General features: G+C 37.5%; 1 protein-coding gene across 5 annotated transcripts in view; it reads left to right on the forward strand.

Moving 5' to 3' along the window:
- The window catches only part of Micu1 (mitochondrial calcium uptake 1), a 229,820-nt gene that overhangs the window by 57,769 nt on the left and 155,137 nt on the right, over positions 1–16,914 (forward strand). For all 5 annotated transcript variants that reach the window (XM_005390006.2, XM_005390008.2, XM_013516918.1 and 2 more), the window contains 2 exons: positions 5,755–5,929; positions 13,733–13,895. In XM_005390006.2, coding sequence (XP_005390063.1) covers positions 5,755–5,929; positions 13,733–13,895 — 338 coding nt within the window. The remainder of the gene's footprint in view (positions 1–5,754; positions 5,930–13,732; positions 13,896–16,914) is intronic.

The raw sequence follows: 16,914 nt of genomic DNA on the forward strand, positions 1-16,914 counted from the left end.
TTTCTTTCTTTCTTTCTTTCTTCCTTCCTTCCTTCCTTCCTTCCTTCCTTCCTTCCTTCCTTCCTTCCTTCCTTTCTCTGTCTCTCTCTGACTGTCTGTCTGTCTCTTTTCTCTCTGTCTGTCTGTCTCTCTCTCCCTCCCTCCCTTTCTCTCTTTCTTTTCTTCCTTTCTACCGGGAATCAAACTCAAGACCTCACACTTGCCCCTGAAATCTACTTTGTCTCATATTACTGCAGTCCCTTCACACTTCTCTTGATTTGGGTGTGTATGGTATAGCCATCTGTGTTTTTGTCTTTAAAGTTTCTTTCTCAAAAATAGCATGCAGTTGGATTTTTTTTCTTTCACTAAAAAAAATTTTTGGTATTATTGGAGATTAAACCCAGGGGTGCTCTACCGCTGAGCTACATCCTCAGTTCTTTTTAAATTTTTAGACAGACCTCCATTAACTTTCCCAGGCTGGCCTTAAACTTTTGACTCTCCTTCAGTTTCCTGCATAGCTGGGATTACAGGTGTGTGCCACCGCTCCCACAAGCCTCTGTCTTTCACTTGAAGCATGTAGACCATTTTCATCCATGTAATTGCTGAAATGATTGTGTTTAGAGCTAGGATCCTGGTGTTTGTTTTATTTTTCTTGCATCTACCCTTTATTTCTTTTACCTAATTTTTTATAACTAAGTTTTGTCTACTTGTTAGGTGTAAGAAGATATCTATATCTTCTATGTGTTTTGGGGTTTTTTTTATATCTATATCTATCTATATCTATCTGTATATGTTTCCGTGTCATTCTTTATATTTTATTAATGACACATCAGTTACACATATTAATGGCTTCACTGTGATATTTCCGTGCATACATAGCATGTTTTTTCTCATCTCTATCTCTGTCTGTCCCTCTCTCTCATGTGTACTATGATTCGGCTTACTTCCATGGCTTTTTCTGTCGCTAGTTTTCAATAATCTGTGATGTATTTTGTCTGATTTTGTTGGTATTTATATTGTTTGGGGTTTATTGGTTTTCTTGGATCTGTAAATTGATAGTTGTCATGAAATTCGAACAGATTTTGCCCGTTATTTCTTCATTAAATCTTTGTGTGCCCCCATACACATACTTTCTGGAGCTACATTTCCTCACATACTGGACCATCTGATGTTGTTCCATATGTCACCAAGGCTTCATTTATATTCTGTGCATCCTTTCCTCTCTGTGCAACAGTGTTGTGGGTTTTTGTTGCACTGTCTTCAAGGTCACCGCCCGTCCCCCGCAGTCTCTTACCTGTGACACCTCCCACTCTTCACGCCCAAGAAGCAGCCCCTAGTTAGGGAGTTTTCCCTCAGTGCTGAGCTGTAGCCGTTTAGGGGGAGAGTTGATGCAGAAGTGAACTTTTTCTTTTTAACTGTTTCAGCTCAGCTGCTCTCAGGTTTGTTCTTTCCTAGGGTAGTGCAGCTTGTTACCTGGGTTCTGGAATCCCCATACAGGTACTTTTGGTTCTTTTATCTCCATCAAACCAGTGTTTCTGTGTGGAAACAAAGGCCGGGACTCCTAGTACACCATGTTGCTAAAGACTAATGATATTTTATTGGATATTTTACACACTGAATGTTAAAATTGTAGAGTGTGTGGATTTTATTATTCTTCTTTACAAGTGCTGATTTTTCTTTAGTTAGGTTGATGAGAAACAAACCTGATTATTGATCTATGAAAACTTGCTATAGAAGTACCTTTTGTTTCAGGGCCTAAAAAGTGTAGCCCCAGTAATATGGCATAGCCTTTCTTGGGTGTTTACTATCTACCATGGGTGTTCCGGGAGGTTGCTTCACTCTGTCAGAACTAGAACACTTCCTGCTTGTAACTTCTGGAATTTTTTAGCCTACTACTCCTTGATAATTGCTTTGGAGAGTGCTAGGGGTGCACCACTTAATGTTAAGTCATGAATCAAGGGCACTCCATATAGATTTTTGGTGCTGTTTTTCTTTGTAACTTCTTGGACCCTCTGCCTTGAACTCCAGGAAGCTCAGTTTCTCCAAACTTTGATTGCTGTCACTTTAGCTAAGCAAAATCACTGTATTTTTCCTTGAGTTCCTGTTAGTGGTCTGGAAAATGTCTCCAGACAGAAATTCTAGGCACTTAGCACCCACCATCACTTTTCTCAGAGTTGCTTTCTGTGTGTGTTCTGTCAGAAAGTGATTTTTTCATATAGTTTGTTCAATTTTCTGTACTTTTCTCCTGTAGCAAATTTAACCCACTGTAGTTATTCCACTGTGGCAATAAGCAAGTCTTCTTTTTTGTACATTATGACATTTCATCATTTCATACTGAATTATTTTATTATCATATTACAGCAGTGGCTTCAACTTTCAGGAATAATTTATTGGGAAGAAAGAATTTTTTTTAGAAAGACCTTGTAAACACACATGCTAGAGTGGGAAGAGTTGCGTGAACATTTAGAATATCTTGGACATTAGCTTGTAAGTTTTTCAGAAGAGATTATGAAGGCGGGTTATTCATTGAATTGATTAAAAGCAATATATCTAATAGAATTACTCTTATACCAGATGGTTTTGAATTGATGTAGCTTTTCTTTTGTGGAACTTTAAGGTTTTTAGAAGGCAGCTCATAAATTCTGCTTTCCAGGAAGTTTTTCCTGATCCTCTCTTTTCTATCTTTACTTGTTCCTTTGTCACTTCGTCTTTTTTTCTCTACTCACTGTGAACTTGAGGGTAGGGATGACCTTATTCTTATTTTAACTTTAGAACTAATGTGCATATTACAGCTCTTCAAGAATGGGCTGAGTGAATGCTGTCTCTTACCTCATGATAAATGGCTTGGATCTCCATTTTAGCAGCCATCAAAGTTTAGTTGTGGGAGTCTCTTTTAGTTACAGGGCGCTCTTTAGAGGGAAATAAAGCAGTGATCTGATTCTGGTCCAGTGCACTACTTGGTCAAGGTTGAAAAGAAATTCAGACTAAGATCAAAGGATGGCTTGTGAACCATGTTTGAAAGACACTTAAGTCAATGTGATGCTTACTGTTGCTTTTTAAATATGTATTTTAGGCTTTATCATTTTAAAAATCAATGATTGTTTTTATTTATAACTTCAAATAATTATTTGCCTTTATTAGTGTTTAGAAAAAAAATATATATATATTTTAAAGAGTAAAAGAAGGACAACAAAGCAGTAGGAGGATACACCAGATTACAGACAAAGTGGTAGGACATTGTCAATGGTTGTTATTTTACCTATTGGTATCTTCAAGGTAGTTTCTCAGGAAAACAAATAGACAAATAATAGTGAGTTACAGACAGAAATGATACGAAATTATCAATGGTTGTTGTACTATACCCTGGTTTCTCCCAAGTGGTCTCTAGGGAAAACAGAGCTATACATGAGTGATCAATCAAATAATCATTGACTGTTCTCAATAGTTGTTGTTAAAAACACATAGTAACAAACATACATCCATTTACGAAATAGCATAGGAACAATACAAACATTACATAGTTATGGACAGATTAATAGGAAATCATCAATGGCTGCTGCAATACATGTTGGCGTCCTCAAAGTGGTTTCTCAGGAAAACAAAGATATGCAAGAAAGATCCAACAAGTAGTTACAGCCCAAGGGTTGTGAAAAATAGCGGATTACCTCCTCATCAGTGACTCCCCTCACTGAGGTGTGACAGCTGGAAGAAAGGCCAGGACTGAAAAGAAGACCTGAGAGCCCAGCACCAGTGTTCAGGAATGGGCCGACCACTTTCTCCTCTAGACTCATGATTACGCGGGGCTCCTCCTTCTCCATGAAGGCGGTTCTACAGAATCTGAATATTGGGCACCCGTGTAATCCATGAAGTCTCGGTGCAGACTTCTCCAGCGCTCCACTCGCTCCTCCCCCGCAGCCCGCACAGTTAGGGGAAAAGTGGCCTCCAGGGGGTCTCCCCGGGTGTTGCGCAAGGTCCTCCTGGTTTCCAGCTCCCGAATGGCTCCCGCGTCCCCAGTCAGCTCGCCCTCTGAGTCGTCGGGTGTCGGTGCTCTCGTGTGTTCTCCGAGTCCTTCTTCACCAGCTGTTCCTCTGCTGACTCCGGACCTTTCTGGCTCTCAAGGGCAGGGCCAAGAGTGACCGCCATGTGGCATGTTTTCCCAGAGGTTTCTCCATGCCGGGATGGTTCACCCACATCTCCGGGCGGGCCTATTGTGTCTGTGCTTCTCTGTGGCATGGCAGTTCTGAACTGCGCAGCGTCAGCCTACCCGAGGGCTGGTGTACATCTCCGCAAAGCTCTTCGGGTGCTTGCTCTCTGCCTTTCCGGGCGCCAGCCTTGCGGCCGCCCAGGTAGAACACCTGCAAGGCGGGGCTTCACCACCCGCGCGGCCTAGAAAATATTATATACAATAAAAACTATTGATTGAAGTCTTCTCTAAATAGTTATGTAAAACAAATATGTTGAGAATTTTTCCCTATTGCAGTACTTTAATCCAAGTATACTTTTCTTCACCTCCATTGCTGGTCAGCATATTTGATGACTACTATTGGTGTGCCCTAATCCAACCACCCCTGTTGCATGCTTTCTTTGCATAAGGACCTGGGTGACTTAAAAGAAAAAAAACGATATAGCATCCAGTCTTCTTTGAATGATGTTACTAGGGTGAACCAGATGATACTGCTGATACTTGACGAATTTTTATTTGCAAACAAGTGTTATTTGATTTTACCTAATAGTTGAAGAGCAAGATGGATTCTAGGGCAACATAAGTAACTATACATAATACTAAATTATGTGTTGTAGTCCATACATTAAATGATATACGAGTTTGAAGGAGTAAAGCATTACCTTGGCTCAGGATGTTTAGAAAATCTTCATAGAATAGATCACTAGTTATAATCCCTAATCAGCCTGGGAAGATTAGTAGATGAGCTGTCTTCATGTAGGATCTGTATTGTGATTATGTGAGTTTTTATTTGACTACTTGTGTTTTAATCTTTTGGGCCCCCATTTCTTCTTTATACACTTTATTGTAGCAGGAGACACATAACATAGAACTTACCATCTTAACCATTACATACTTCCATCATGTTAAATGTAGTCACATCGCTGTGAAACAGGTCCCCAGAACTTCATCTTACAAAAATGACCTGGTATATCCATTAAAAAGCAACTTCCCTATTCCCTTTCTGTCCATCTCCAAAATTTTGTTCATCTTCCCAAACTAGAACTCCTTAACCATTAAACAGTAACTCCTCATTTCTCACCTCCCAAGCCCCTGGCAACTGCCATTCTACTTTCTGCTTCTGTGAGTTTAGCTACTCTAGGTAACTCATATAAGTGGAATCATGTAGTGTGTCTTTTTGTGACTGGCTTATTTCATTTAACTTACCATCTTCATATTTATCTTTGTAGCATGTAACAAGATTCCTTTCATTTTTAAGACTAATTATTTTGTTATATGTGTATGCCACATTTTGTTTATCCACCCATCCACTGAAAGACACTTGAGTTACTGCCTTGCTTTAGCTGTTGTGAATGGTACAGCTGTGAACATGGGTGTACAAATACCTCTTAAAGACCTGCTTTGAGTTTTTTTAGGTATCACCACTAATGGGATTGGTAGGTCATATGGTACTGTTTTTAGTTTTTTGACAAATTTCTTCATGTAGAATTTTTGACAGATTTCATTGCTGTTGTTCCTGCTAACCTGTATCTGTGAGCATTTGTTTAATATGATGAACTTTCATGATTAATCTAGATTTCTCTTTTATGTAGGGCTCATGCAGAATCTCCATCATGTGTAAACAACTTAAAGACTGACATTGGCGATAAAGGGAAGAATAAAGATGAAGGAGAAGTTTGCAATCATGAAAAAAAAGCTGCAGATACTGGTCTTGAGCCTTATCCAGAAGAAAAGAAGAAGAAATGCTCTGGATTCAGAGACAGAAAAGTATGGAACAAAATCTTATGAATTAATCAGAATGGTATCCTAAAGTAGAGTAATGCAGTTCACTTTCTTTTATTATGTATTTCAGATGGCTCGTATTCACTTCTAAATTATTTGCCTCTTTGCTATTTCCTATCATGTTGTAACCAAAGGTACTCCTGAATGTGCAGTCAATGGGGGTAATAAACGTGCAGGGTTAGTAACGAGGATTAGCATATTCTTTCTTAGTTCCACTGCCTACAGCAATTCTTGCTTTTTAGATCTTCTCTCTCTCTCTCTCTTTTTTTTTTTATACCAGGAATTGAACTTAGGACCTCGTTTTTTTTTTGTTTGTTTGTTTTGGTTTTTTTTTTTGGTACCAGGAATTGAACTTAGGACCTGGTACTTGCCGGACAAGCGCTATGCTGCTGAGCTATATCCCTGGCCCTAGATCTTCTCAATACCTTACATTATTATAAATATGCTGAATCTTTGTAGTAATTCTGTTATATAATGTCAGATTATAAAAGGAGTATAAAATATCCTTGGAAACATAATTTCCAGAAAATGGAGTAACTTTGAGGATAGAAAAAGCTTCAAATGACTGTTCTATTCCATATAATTAACATAGCCTGTTGGTATATGGCTTTACCTCAGAAAAGTTTCACTTCCACAGTAATAATGCCTGTGTTCTTAGGCATTTAGGTTCAGCAGCCATAAGTAGTAAACAAGCAAAAGAACAGTTGCTTAGATATTAGAGTATTTACATTAACATTCAGGCAGTGGCCTTCACCTGCTAAGCTGTAGCCTAATATTGCAACAAAATGATTTGAATTGTTTCTTTGTTGTGTTACATTGTATTTATTTGCAAGAGTTCCTCTGGGAAATTTACATCTTTCTGGTTGTACATTTAGATGAAGTTATTAAATATGTCTTCTTCATTCTTAAATCCATTTCTGATTGAAGTGAATTGTTACATATCACAATTAAATCATCAAGTGTCCTACCTTTTCTGTAGCCGTTTATTTATTCTTTTTCCCTGAGTGAACTCAAACAAAGTTCATTACATCAAAGAAAGTGTACCCTGTGTTAGCAGTTCCATTTACCGTCATATTTTCCTTTTACAAAGTAGAGTTAAAATGACTAAGTTAACATTGTTTTAACCTGCTTGTATTTTCTTCTCCTGGTTTCTCCTTAGCAGTTGACCAGTCACATATTTCACAGAAAAAAATTAAATTATTGGGGCGGTTTACTTAACCTCTAAACCCCAAAGCTACAAAACCTATTTAATCTATATCTGAAATAATTCCTATTGCATTCACTAAAGTCTCAAAGGAAGAGCTCTCTTTTCCCTGTTCAGGGATAATCATTCACATGTCATTGTCTACTCAGAATCTGTTTCATCACCTACTCTGTCTCTGTTTTATTCTTTCAGTTATTCTTTGTATCTTCATTGTTTTACATAATCTATATAAATATATTAAGGATTCTTCATATTAAGATTCTTCTATCTGTAATTCTTTAAAAAATTTTTACTAGTGCCTGTTAATATTACATAATGGTGGGATTTGTTTTGGAAAGTTGCTACCTGCATTTAACATGCATTAATTAATATCTTAATCGGTTTTAATTCATTACCCCCATCTTCTTTTCTTCTTCCTCCCCTGACCCCCTTCCTCTTTGCAGAAGTCTACCTTCTGGTTTCCTGTCACTTTTCTTTTATGTGTATGTTCATCTATGTCTATATGTACATACTTTTTAGGATTCTCATCATATAGGAGAAAACATCTGCTATTTAACTTCCTGAGTCTGGATAATTTCACTTAACATGGTTTCTCATTCCACCCATTTTTTAGCCAATGAAACAATTCTCATTGTTGTCACTCAGCAGTTTCAATGTCTCTGATTTTATATCTAGATCTTTTTTATTTGATTTTAGTACAGGGTGAGAGATTGAGATCTAGTTTCAGTGTTCTGAAAGTGGATGTCCAGTTTTCCCAGTGCCATTTGTTTAAGATGCTGTCTTCTCTCCAGCATGTTTTTGGCCCCTTTGTCAAAAATTAGATGTCTGTAGGTGCTTGGGTTTGTTTCTGTGTCTTCTGTTGGTCTACATTTCTGTTTTTGTGCCAGTAGCATGTTGTTTTTATTTCTCTGGCTTTATAATATAGCTTGAAATCTGGCTTAGCATTATTCTTTTTTGCTTATACTTGCTTTGGCTATTCTGGGTCTTTTCTGACTCCAGGTGAAATTTGGGGTTGCTTTTTCTAGTTCTGTGATAAGTTTTACATAACATCCAGTAGCCTATATAAGTTCAAGTGTTTGATCCATTTTTCAAAGAAACCACCTCTCAAAACGCTCTTCGTATGTGTTTCATGGATGAATTAAAACATCCTTATTTCTTTTTTAAATAAAGCTATAAATTAAAAATACTTTAAATGCAATCAGTATGCTAAATCCTTCTAGATTTTTTTACTTTTCTTTCTTCTCATGCAGTTATTTGCCCAGCCCTAAATAGATAACAAAGTTTTAAGCTTCTGCAAAGCGCTGTACCTCTCTATGTTTAATTAAAGGACATTAGTTGGGAAAGAACATTGGAAACCACTGCTCATCTCTTGGTCATCACCCTCTTTAACTGGTGGAATAAACATGTGGTGTTACTAGAAAGCGGTAGCCTACTAACTCCAAGCATTGAGCTTGCCAGGTATCAAGCAAATATTTACAGAAGGAAGGAATTAAACTAATAACTGTCTTTAACTCTGTTCAACAGAAGCTTGGATAAGAAAACTTCTGTGTTATTTTCTTTTTTTTTTTTTTTTTTTTTTCTCCGGTACCGAACCGAACTCATGACCTTGCTCTTGCCAGGCAGGCGCTTTGCCGCTGAGCTAAATCCCCATCCCCTCTGTGTTATTTTCTTATGGAATCGTTTAAAGAATATTACAGTAACTGGTTTCCTAAAGATTGGCAAAACCTATGAAAACGTTGGGAGCTGGTTGTTGTTAGAGTACTGCACTGACGGAACTACTTAATTCACTTGCATTTTCCATTATATTCTAGAGGTAATTGCTGGTGGACCAAGTAATCTCAGAGTTACTTGATTTTATTCTTAGCTAAAGTCAATTTCTTGTTTTGTTTTAGTTAATTTAAAATTGTTTTTTGAGATGGAGGCTTGCTAAACTGTTCAAACTAGCCTCAATTTCATGATCCTCCTAACTCAGCTTCCCAAGTAGCTGGGATTACAGTTATGTGCCAGCATACCTACCTTCTGCAGTCAATTTTTATCTTGTAATTATAATTTCATTTTATTGTTACTCTTTTTTCTTTTTCTTTTCTCTCTCTTTTTTTTTTTTTTTTTGGTCTTTTTTGAGATAGGTTTTTGCTGTGCACTTCAGGCTGACACTGAACTCAAAAACATCCTCATTTCTTACACAATGACCTCTTACTATTCAGTTCTTTCTTATTTAGCTGAATCTTGCCTGTAACTTTATCCATGATTCTTCTTTTGCTATTCAATATCACAGAGACTGTCTGAATTTTTTTTTTATTTTAAAAAGAACAAAAACAAATTAACAAACACAAAGACATAAACCAGCATAAAAACAATAAAAACAATACAGAATCTCAGACAAATGTCTGAATTTTTAAAAAATTATTTAACTCTATAATAAACCATAGATATAGGAAACCATAAAATAATTTTAATTTTTTAACATATTATGTTATTGGAGTGATACGTAATAATTATATTCATTTTGTGAAATTGCTACATACATATATTGTACCATTTTTGGTACTCTTTTCTCCTCCTCCCTACCCATCCTCTCCCAACTTCCTTTGATTCCCTTTCTCATCTCCAAGAAGGTTATTTTCCTGCTCCCTACTCTTTTATTTAATTCTTTAATTTATTTACATATTAGGTTTCTCATAAAAGAGAGACTGCATGATAATCTTCTGTGACTGACTTGTTTCACTTAACCTCATGGTCCAAAGTCTGTCCATTTTTCTTCAGATCACTTGAATTTGTCTTTCTTTTTGGCTAAATAATACCGCATACTGGAGTTTTATAGTAATCATGTCCTTTTGGGGGGTAGGTTATGATTTTATGTGCGTAAATCTCAACAGTATATATTTCACCCAATTTAGTAGCCAGTTCTTTAGCCATTGTCTTTTTCAGCTTGGCAATGTGAGGCATGGATTTTGGGCCCAGGTCATTGCTTCCCAGAGACAGCAGAGCTCATTTTACCTCTTGTAATTTGTTCTAATAGTTTCCCCCAGCTAAGCCAGAGTTAACCTGGGCAAAGGCAGTGGTAATACTGATCTTCCTATGCACCAGACATCCCAGCCTGGGCCCTCTTCTCATAGATTAGCGAATCCCCACTTGAGTGATACAGAGTTGGCGGGAAGACAGGCAAGTGACGAAGATCCGTGTCATATGCAGCCATCCTCAGCTGAGCCTTCTTGTTCTTCACCAAGGCGATGACAGTATTAACCCTGCTTGAAGAATGAGTGACTTCTTATTGATGACATCCATTTTGGTGGCAGCTTTCTTTTTTCAGGCCAACATTCTCTGCCTCTCCTCTTACTTTGTCTCTGATCTGTACTTGTGGGCAGCTTAATGAGCTGTTTGACAGTCCATGACATGAGTGAACAGGTTAATTGCAGGAGGTACTTTAAATCCCTTAAACATAGCCCTTTGCCACTACAACTGGATATGGCGGAGCCAGTGAAGTCCCTTTTGGACTGGATGTCCTGTTCCATGCCAAAATTGTTAGGCCTTTTCTCAAACAAGAGATTTATCAGTGTGGTCTCTAGCTTCTTTATGACAGCAAAGCTGGTAAGGAAACCATCCCCTTCTCCTTGGCCTTCTTTCCTTTCAGTATGTGGGAGGCTGGAAGAGAGAGGGCTCTCCTTACCTTTTCTGCCCAGATGTCTATCCCTAGACATACATAGCTTAGTATTGCCTGTTTTGATTGTTTTATTTCCTTTCGGTTGGTGCTGGGGATTAAATCCAGGGCCTCAGGCTCAACACATGCACTCTACCATTGAGCCGTACCCTCCAGCCTGATGATATGTCTTTTAATTCTATTATTGTGTAGGTGACAGAATCCAGGCCATTTAACCTTTAAAAATTGTCTGTGGTCTGGATGTTATTGATGATTATTCTCAGTGCCAATCAGTATATTCTTCTGTTGTTCATGTTACCTCAGTATTGGCAGCCAGGTTTGATCCCTGTGGCAAGACTAGATGTAATATTTTCTTTTCATCAGGAAGCAGCTAATGTCTAGTTACTTTTTTGTTTGTCATATTAGTAACTATGGATATTTAGTGCCTAGGTCTGTTCATTCATTGTGCTTGCTTAAAATGTTGGTATTTGAGTATTACAAAATTTTAATTTTTTAATGGAAATATCTTATAAAGAGATATTATTCTTCATCTGCTATTTTTGGTTGCAAATACTATTTGGCTACTCATTGGTGCAGTTCACATAGGAAAAATAATGCCTGAATTTGATCCATTTAAGTTTGGCAGTTTTATTGAGGACAAGTGTCTTAATATCCATAGTGATTCTTAAGAAAGTTTGATAAGTAATTGAATGAACTATCTTAATTCTTAGTAAATCTTTTCTCTTAACATCCCTAAATCCTTCAGCAGTTTGTCTGCTTTAAACCTTTGTTATCTTGGGTGCTATTACATTTCATTTAGTTGCTTAAAAGGAGCCAGCTCCGTGTCATTAGGTATGGGATGATCTTCAAGGTATAATGTGAAACATTAAAAAAAAGTAAATATATACTATGTGATATGTATATACCAAATTCTGCCAGTATGGGAGTACCTCTTATGTTCCTTGGCCTACTGTTTGAAAGTAAATCTTTATAGCTGTGTAAAGCCCACTGTTTTATATTAACTTTATGTGAGGGCTAAATTGTGATCAAATGAATAATACATAGCAACATAGTTTAGCAACTATTATAAAAATTGAGGAATCTGACTTTCATTCTTAAAATCCTTGATTTTTATGCTATTACCTTTCAACTTTGTATGATTGATTTTTTAGTTCACAAAGCCCTCTTTGTCAGTAGGTACCATTTATATATCTTTCCATTCCAACCTCAAGCTCTATCTCTCAATCTCTGTCTCTTTCTCTCTGGTTGTTTTTTTGTTTGTTTGTTTTGTTGTTTTTGTTTTGTTTTGTTTTTGAGACAGGCTCACTGCATAGCTCACACTGGCCTTGAATACACTATATAGCTAGCTTTGAACTCACAGTGATCCTCCTGCTTCAGCCTCCTGAGACCTGGGATTACATGTGTGCACCACCATGCCTAGCTGGTGGTTGTTATTGTTTAGAGGAAATACAAGAATACAAGTGACTTAGAAATATATTTCTTCCATAGCCAGTATTACCTTGAAGATAGTCATAGCTTAATACAAAATGCCTTTGATGTAATACTTACAGCTCAGTCTCAAGGCTGCTGAAGGGTTGAAAAGCTCCTTGTTGTGTTTGCCACATGCTCAATCTTTTGATAAGGTCTCCTTTGAAATCAGTTCAGATTTTAATGCAAGTTAGCCATGAATTCTTGTCACGTGTAGTTATAAATGAGGACTCCTTTCTCAGTTGCTAAACACACATCTGGTATTGGAATTAAGACTATTGCAAAACAGCTACTGCCAGTGACCTCGGAGTGACATCTAGCAAGGACTGGCAGTTACAATAATTTCTGTGTTAATGTGGCAAATCAAAAACATTAATAATTTTAAAAATATTAGTTTCTTTTTAAACATAGGGCCAATGAGGTTTTAGGTTTGATTGCCATGATAGATTTTCTAGCTAGTTATTTATAAGATATATTTGTTATTGGCTATCTCAACATAAAATTCAAGTATAAGAGGAATTTTCACCAAAATATTATGTGATTGGCATCATACTTTATGTTGCATGCTCAGAATGGGGACTTCTGTATCAGACAAGGGTCTGAGTAATCATACTAACATGACATACTTTTACTAAATATATTTCATACCTGACTTGTTGCTCTTCAGACATTTTCCTGTGTATTTTCCAACTCCATTCTCTTCTAAATATGCTGTATGTAAAGAATTTCTGGCAGTTTATTTTTTAGTCTAAAGTCTTGCTTCAGACCTAGTAATAATTGAGTTTCCATGATATATATTTTTATTCTTCTGTGCCATCATTTAATGTACTTTGTGTTTGAAGGCGTTTGAAGGCCTGCTGACTACTCAAACTTATGAAACCTCAAGTCTCTTTTGTTTTAGGATTCAGGAAATTGAACAGAACTAAGAACTGTAAAGCTAATCCCTTTTAAAAGGTGATATTTAAAAACTGTTAGCTACTCTTTTTACTTACCATTGTACCTCGTTATGGAGACCTTCTAAATTCTCTTAATGACATTTTTCAATTTTGCTAGCTTTTAATTATTTAAGAAATTAGAAGCTAAGTGACTTGTTCGTGCCTGTATTGCCTGTTCCAGCAAAAAAAGGCAGGAAGGAAGGGAAGGAAGGGGAAGAAAGAGGAGAGGAGGGGAAGAAGAGAAGAGGAGGGGAGGGAAGAAAAGGAAACGGAAAAGGAATTAGAATTCTTCAAGAAAGAAGTCCTATACAAAATTATATCAGCATTGTACCAGTTGGAGTATAAATGGCATATTGCAAGAAAGAAAATTCAAAAAATTTTTGAAGTTTGTAGTATAAAAATCCAATTATAGAAAAGATACAAATGAAAAATATATGACATGAAAAATGTATGAGAACTGATGAGTGTTGAGAGTGTACAAGCATTGCTTAATATAGTAACACTCTTCAAATTTCTAATTTTAGGTGATGGAATATGAGAACAGGATTCGAGCCTACTCCACACCCGACAAAATCTTCCGATATTTTGCCACCTTGAAAATAATCAATGAGCCTGGTGAAACAGAAGTGTTTATGACTCCACAAGATTTTGTGCGATCCATTACACCCAATGAAAAACAACCAGAACGTAAGGAGCTAAAGTGAAAAATAAGAGAGTGTTACAGGCCTCTTTGCTTCTTTCCATGTGTTGCCTGAATCGTATTGGCCCATACAGTAATTTCACTCACTGTGTCACTTTTGATTTTTAGGCATTGTGCTGAGCCATAGTAGTACAAATGGGAGCCTGCCGTCAGGCCAGTGTGGCAAGGGTCAGGGGGATTCCAGAGATTGAGCCGCTGTGGGTGAAATTCAGCACTGGTAGTGAGAGTGTTCCTGGGGGCAACACAGTGTACTTGTGACTACTGCAAGGTTAGTTCTTTCCTAAGAACGTTCTTTCTTAGGAAAGAACTAACCTTGCAGTAGAATTGCAGTAATAGGTAATTTCAGACAGTAATAGGTAATTTCAGGAATGTGGAATTTATAAAAGAACATTATACAGAAGTCCTGTGGAAGTAAAAAAAGGATACATGTAGCTCAGTTTGGAAGTTTGGAGAATGCTTTCTAGACAGTATGTCTACCTTTCAATAAAATATAGGCAGGCAAAGACCTATGGAAAGGGCATCTTATTTAGAAGAAACAGCCTGAACAAACAAGGTTTGTGGACAGGAAATACATGGCTTCAAGTTAAATGTAACCATTTAACAGTGTATTTGCAAGGAAAAATGATGGAGGAGGGAGCTCCAAACTTCAAATCTTCCGCTGAAGTAACCATTAAGCTGACAAAACAGACCAGAATCAAATGTTTTAGAGCTCTCCAATCTAATTAGCATACAACCAGGGCAATGCTTCATAGAAAAAGAGTCTCCTAAATTCTGGCGAATGGTACTTTTGCCTACTGTGCCCTATTTCCCAGCTCAGCAGCAGCCATCTGGTCAGCAGCTACAATGCTGGTTGGCTCACTGTTTGGGAGGCAGGGCTGTGGAAAAAGGGAGGTGGGCAGTACTGACCTTGTTCTCAGAAATGATGGTTGTACAACTTGACTTTTCTAGCGTTAACTAGTGCGAAGGCTTGCCCTTACTTCATCTATCTAGGGGTTTTTAGTAGCCTCTCCTGGGTCATCTACCAAAAATAATTTAAAGACATGCAGTATACCACTATAGTCACCCAGGCCAGGGGACAGCAGATAGGACAAGCAAGAGACAGATTAAAAGGCCCTGGAAGGGTGAGCATAGGAAGGACATTTGGAGGAATTTTTATTCGTTTTTTTCGCGAGCACAAATCCACTTTATTTGCTTTCATGAGTCTAAATACTTGAAGAGTACAGCGTCATGCAGATTATGCACCAGTGGCCTTACAGGAAGGTTGCTTCAGGGTTTGACATGAACCACAGTGCTGTTTTCTATGCACACAAGTTACCTTTCCCCATATTACTCTGGTTTTGCTTGGTTTATGAGCAGGAAATCATTGTGTTAGTTTTGCTTTGTACACGTAAGTATCTCTCTTGTGCAGATAGAATTCAGTTCCATCTCCAGCATGAGCACCTTCCATTTTAAGAAGAGATGTGTGTCCCCTCTGGTTCCAGAGACCCTGCTTATGGTCAGCAAAAAAATGGCCTGTTCCACAACCTTCCAGACACATTTGTGTTTTAGAAATCCTGGTCCCAGCAGGATTCTACAGGCTGTGAGATGGTGGAAGAGTGAGATAGAACTATGGAGCATTATCACACAAACTGAAGAATCCAAGTGTAGCTTGCATACTCTAGACCACATACTTGGTGAAGACTTGAAAGTTACAGCAGAGTTATAGATGGCCAGACTAACCATTGAGTCTGAGCTCAGGGCCAGTCTGCAAACACTGGGGGAAGTTCATTTGTTTTCCATTCTTTTTGGCTCCAGAATTTAAGGAAATCTGTATCAGTTGACTTGCTTACTCCTTACATAATAGATCAACAGTGCAGATGACACGTGGCAAGGAATACACTGATTTGGAAAAGTCACTAAGCCAGGCATAGTGGCACAGGCCTGTGATCCTAGCTACTCAGAAGACTGAGACAGAAGGAACACAAGTTTGAGGCCAGCCTGGGCAACTTAGTGAGATTCAGTCTAAAAATAAATTTTTTTAAAAGGGCTCAGTAATAGAGCACTTGCCTAGAATATGCAAGGCCCTGGATTTAATTCCCAGTTTCAGCAAGTCAAAATAAAACACATGTGACTACCGTCTTCAATAAGCAGCCACACCAAACCCGAGAGTAGGCTAATATTCAAAATGTCCAGTTTTTAATAAAATACACAATATAATATTCAAAATACTCAGTTTTTAATAAGGCAATAAGTGGCATATCAATAAGCAAGAACTTTGAAATATTAATAGAATAGGAACAAAAAAATATGACAGAAGCCATCCCTGAGGGTAGGATACCATGCAGTTAGTAGCACACACATAATAAAAGTTCCAGAAGGAGAAACTACAACATTCCCAGATAAACAGAAGCTTAGGTAGTTTTTTGCTTATTGACATTACTTACATGAAAAGCTAAAGAAAGTGCTTTAGGTTAAAATAAAAAGATACTGGATAATTGTGTAACTTGAAGTTACATAAAGAAGTATAAAATATTAAACACCAGTGACAATAACTTCATAAGTAAGTATAAGAGCCATTACAGGATAAGGATGCCTAATCTAAAATCTATAATCCAGAATGCTCCAAAGCAACCCTTTTTTTGAGTACAAGCATAATGTCATAAATGGAATATTCCACCATTGACCTGTGTCTCATAATCAAAATGCAGATGCACTAAAAATACTGTATGAAATTACCTTCAGGCTATGTGTACAAGGTATATAAAAGCATAAGTGAATTTGATGTGTGTGATGCCCATACTGTACTTCCACTGTGCTCAGTGACGAATTCTGATACACAAGCTATGATTTCTTAGGTCGTTGGAGGGGAATTGAGCCTGACTGTCCACAGTGGTAATCATCTCAGTGAAATGCCCTTTAGTTAGCTTTCCCTCATCCCACTTCACTTTCCTCAGTCCTTCTTCACTGATCCCCTGCTTTTAAGAAATCTAAGCTAGTGGGGCTGGGGATTTAGCTCAGCGGCAAAAG

This window comes from Chinchilla lanigera, unplaced genomic scaffold (genome assembly GCF_000276665.1).
Source record: "Chinchilla lanigera isolate Chin_1 unplaced genomic scaffold, ChiLan1.0 scaffold00036, whole genome shotgun sequence".
Taxonomy (NCBI): Eukaryota; Metazoa; Chordata; class Mammalia; order Rodentia; family Chinchillidae; genus Chinchilla; species Chinchilla lanigera.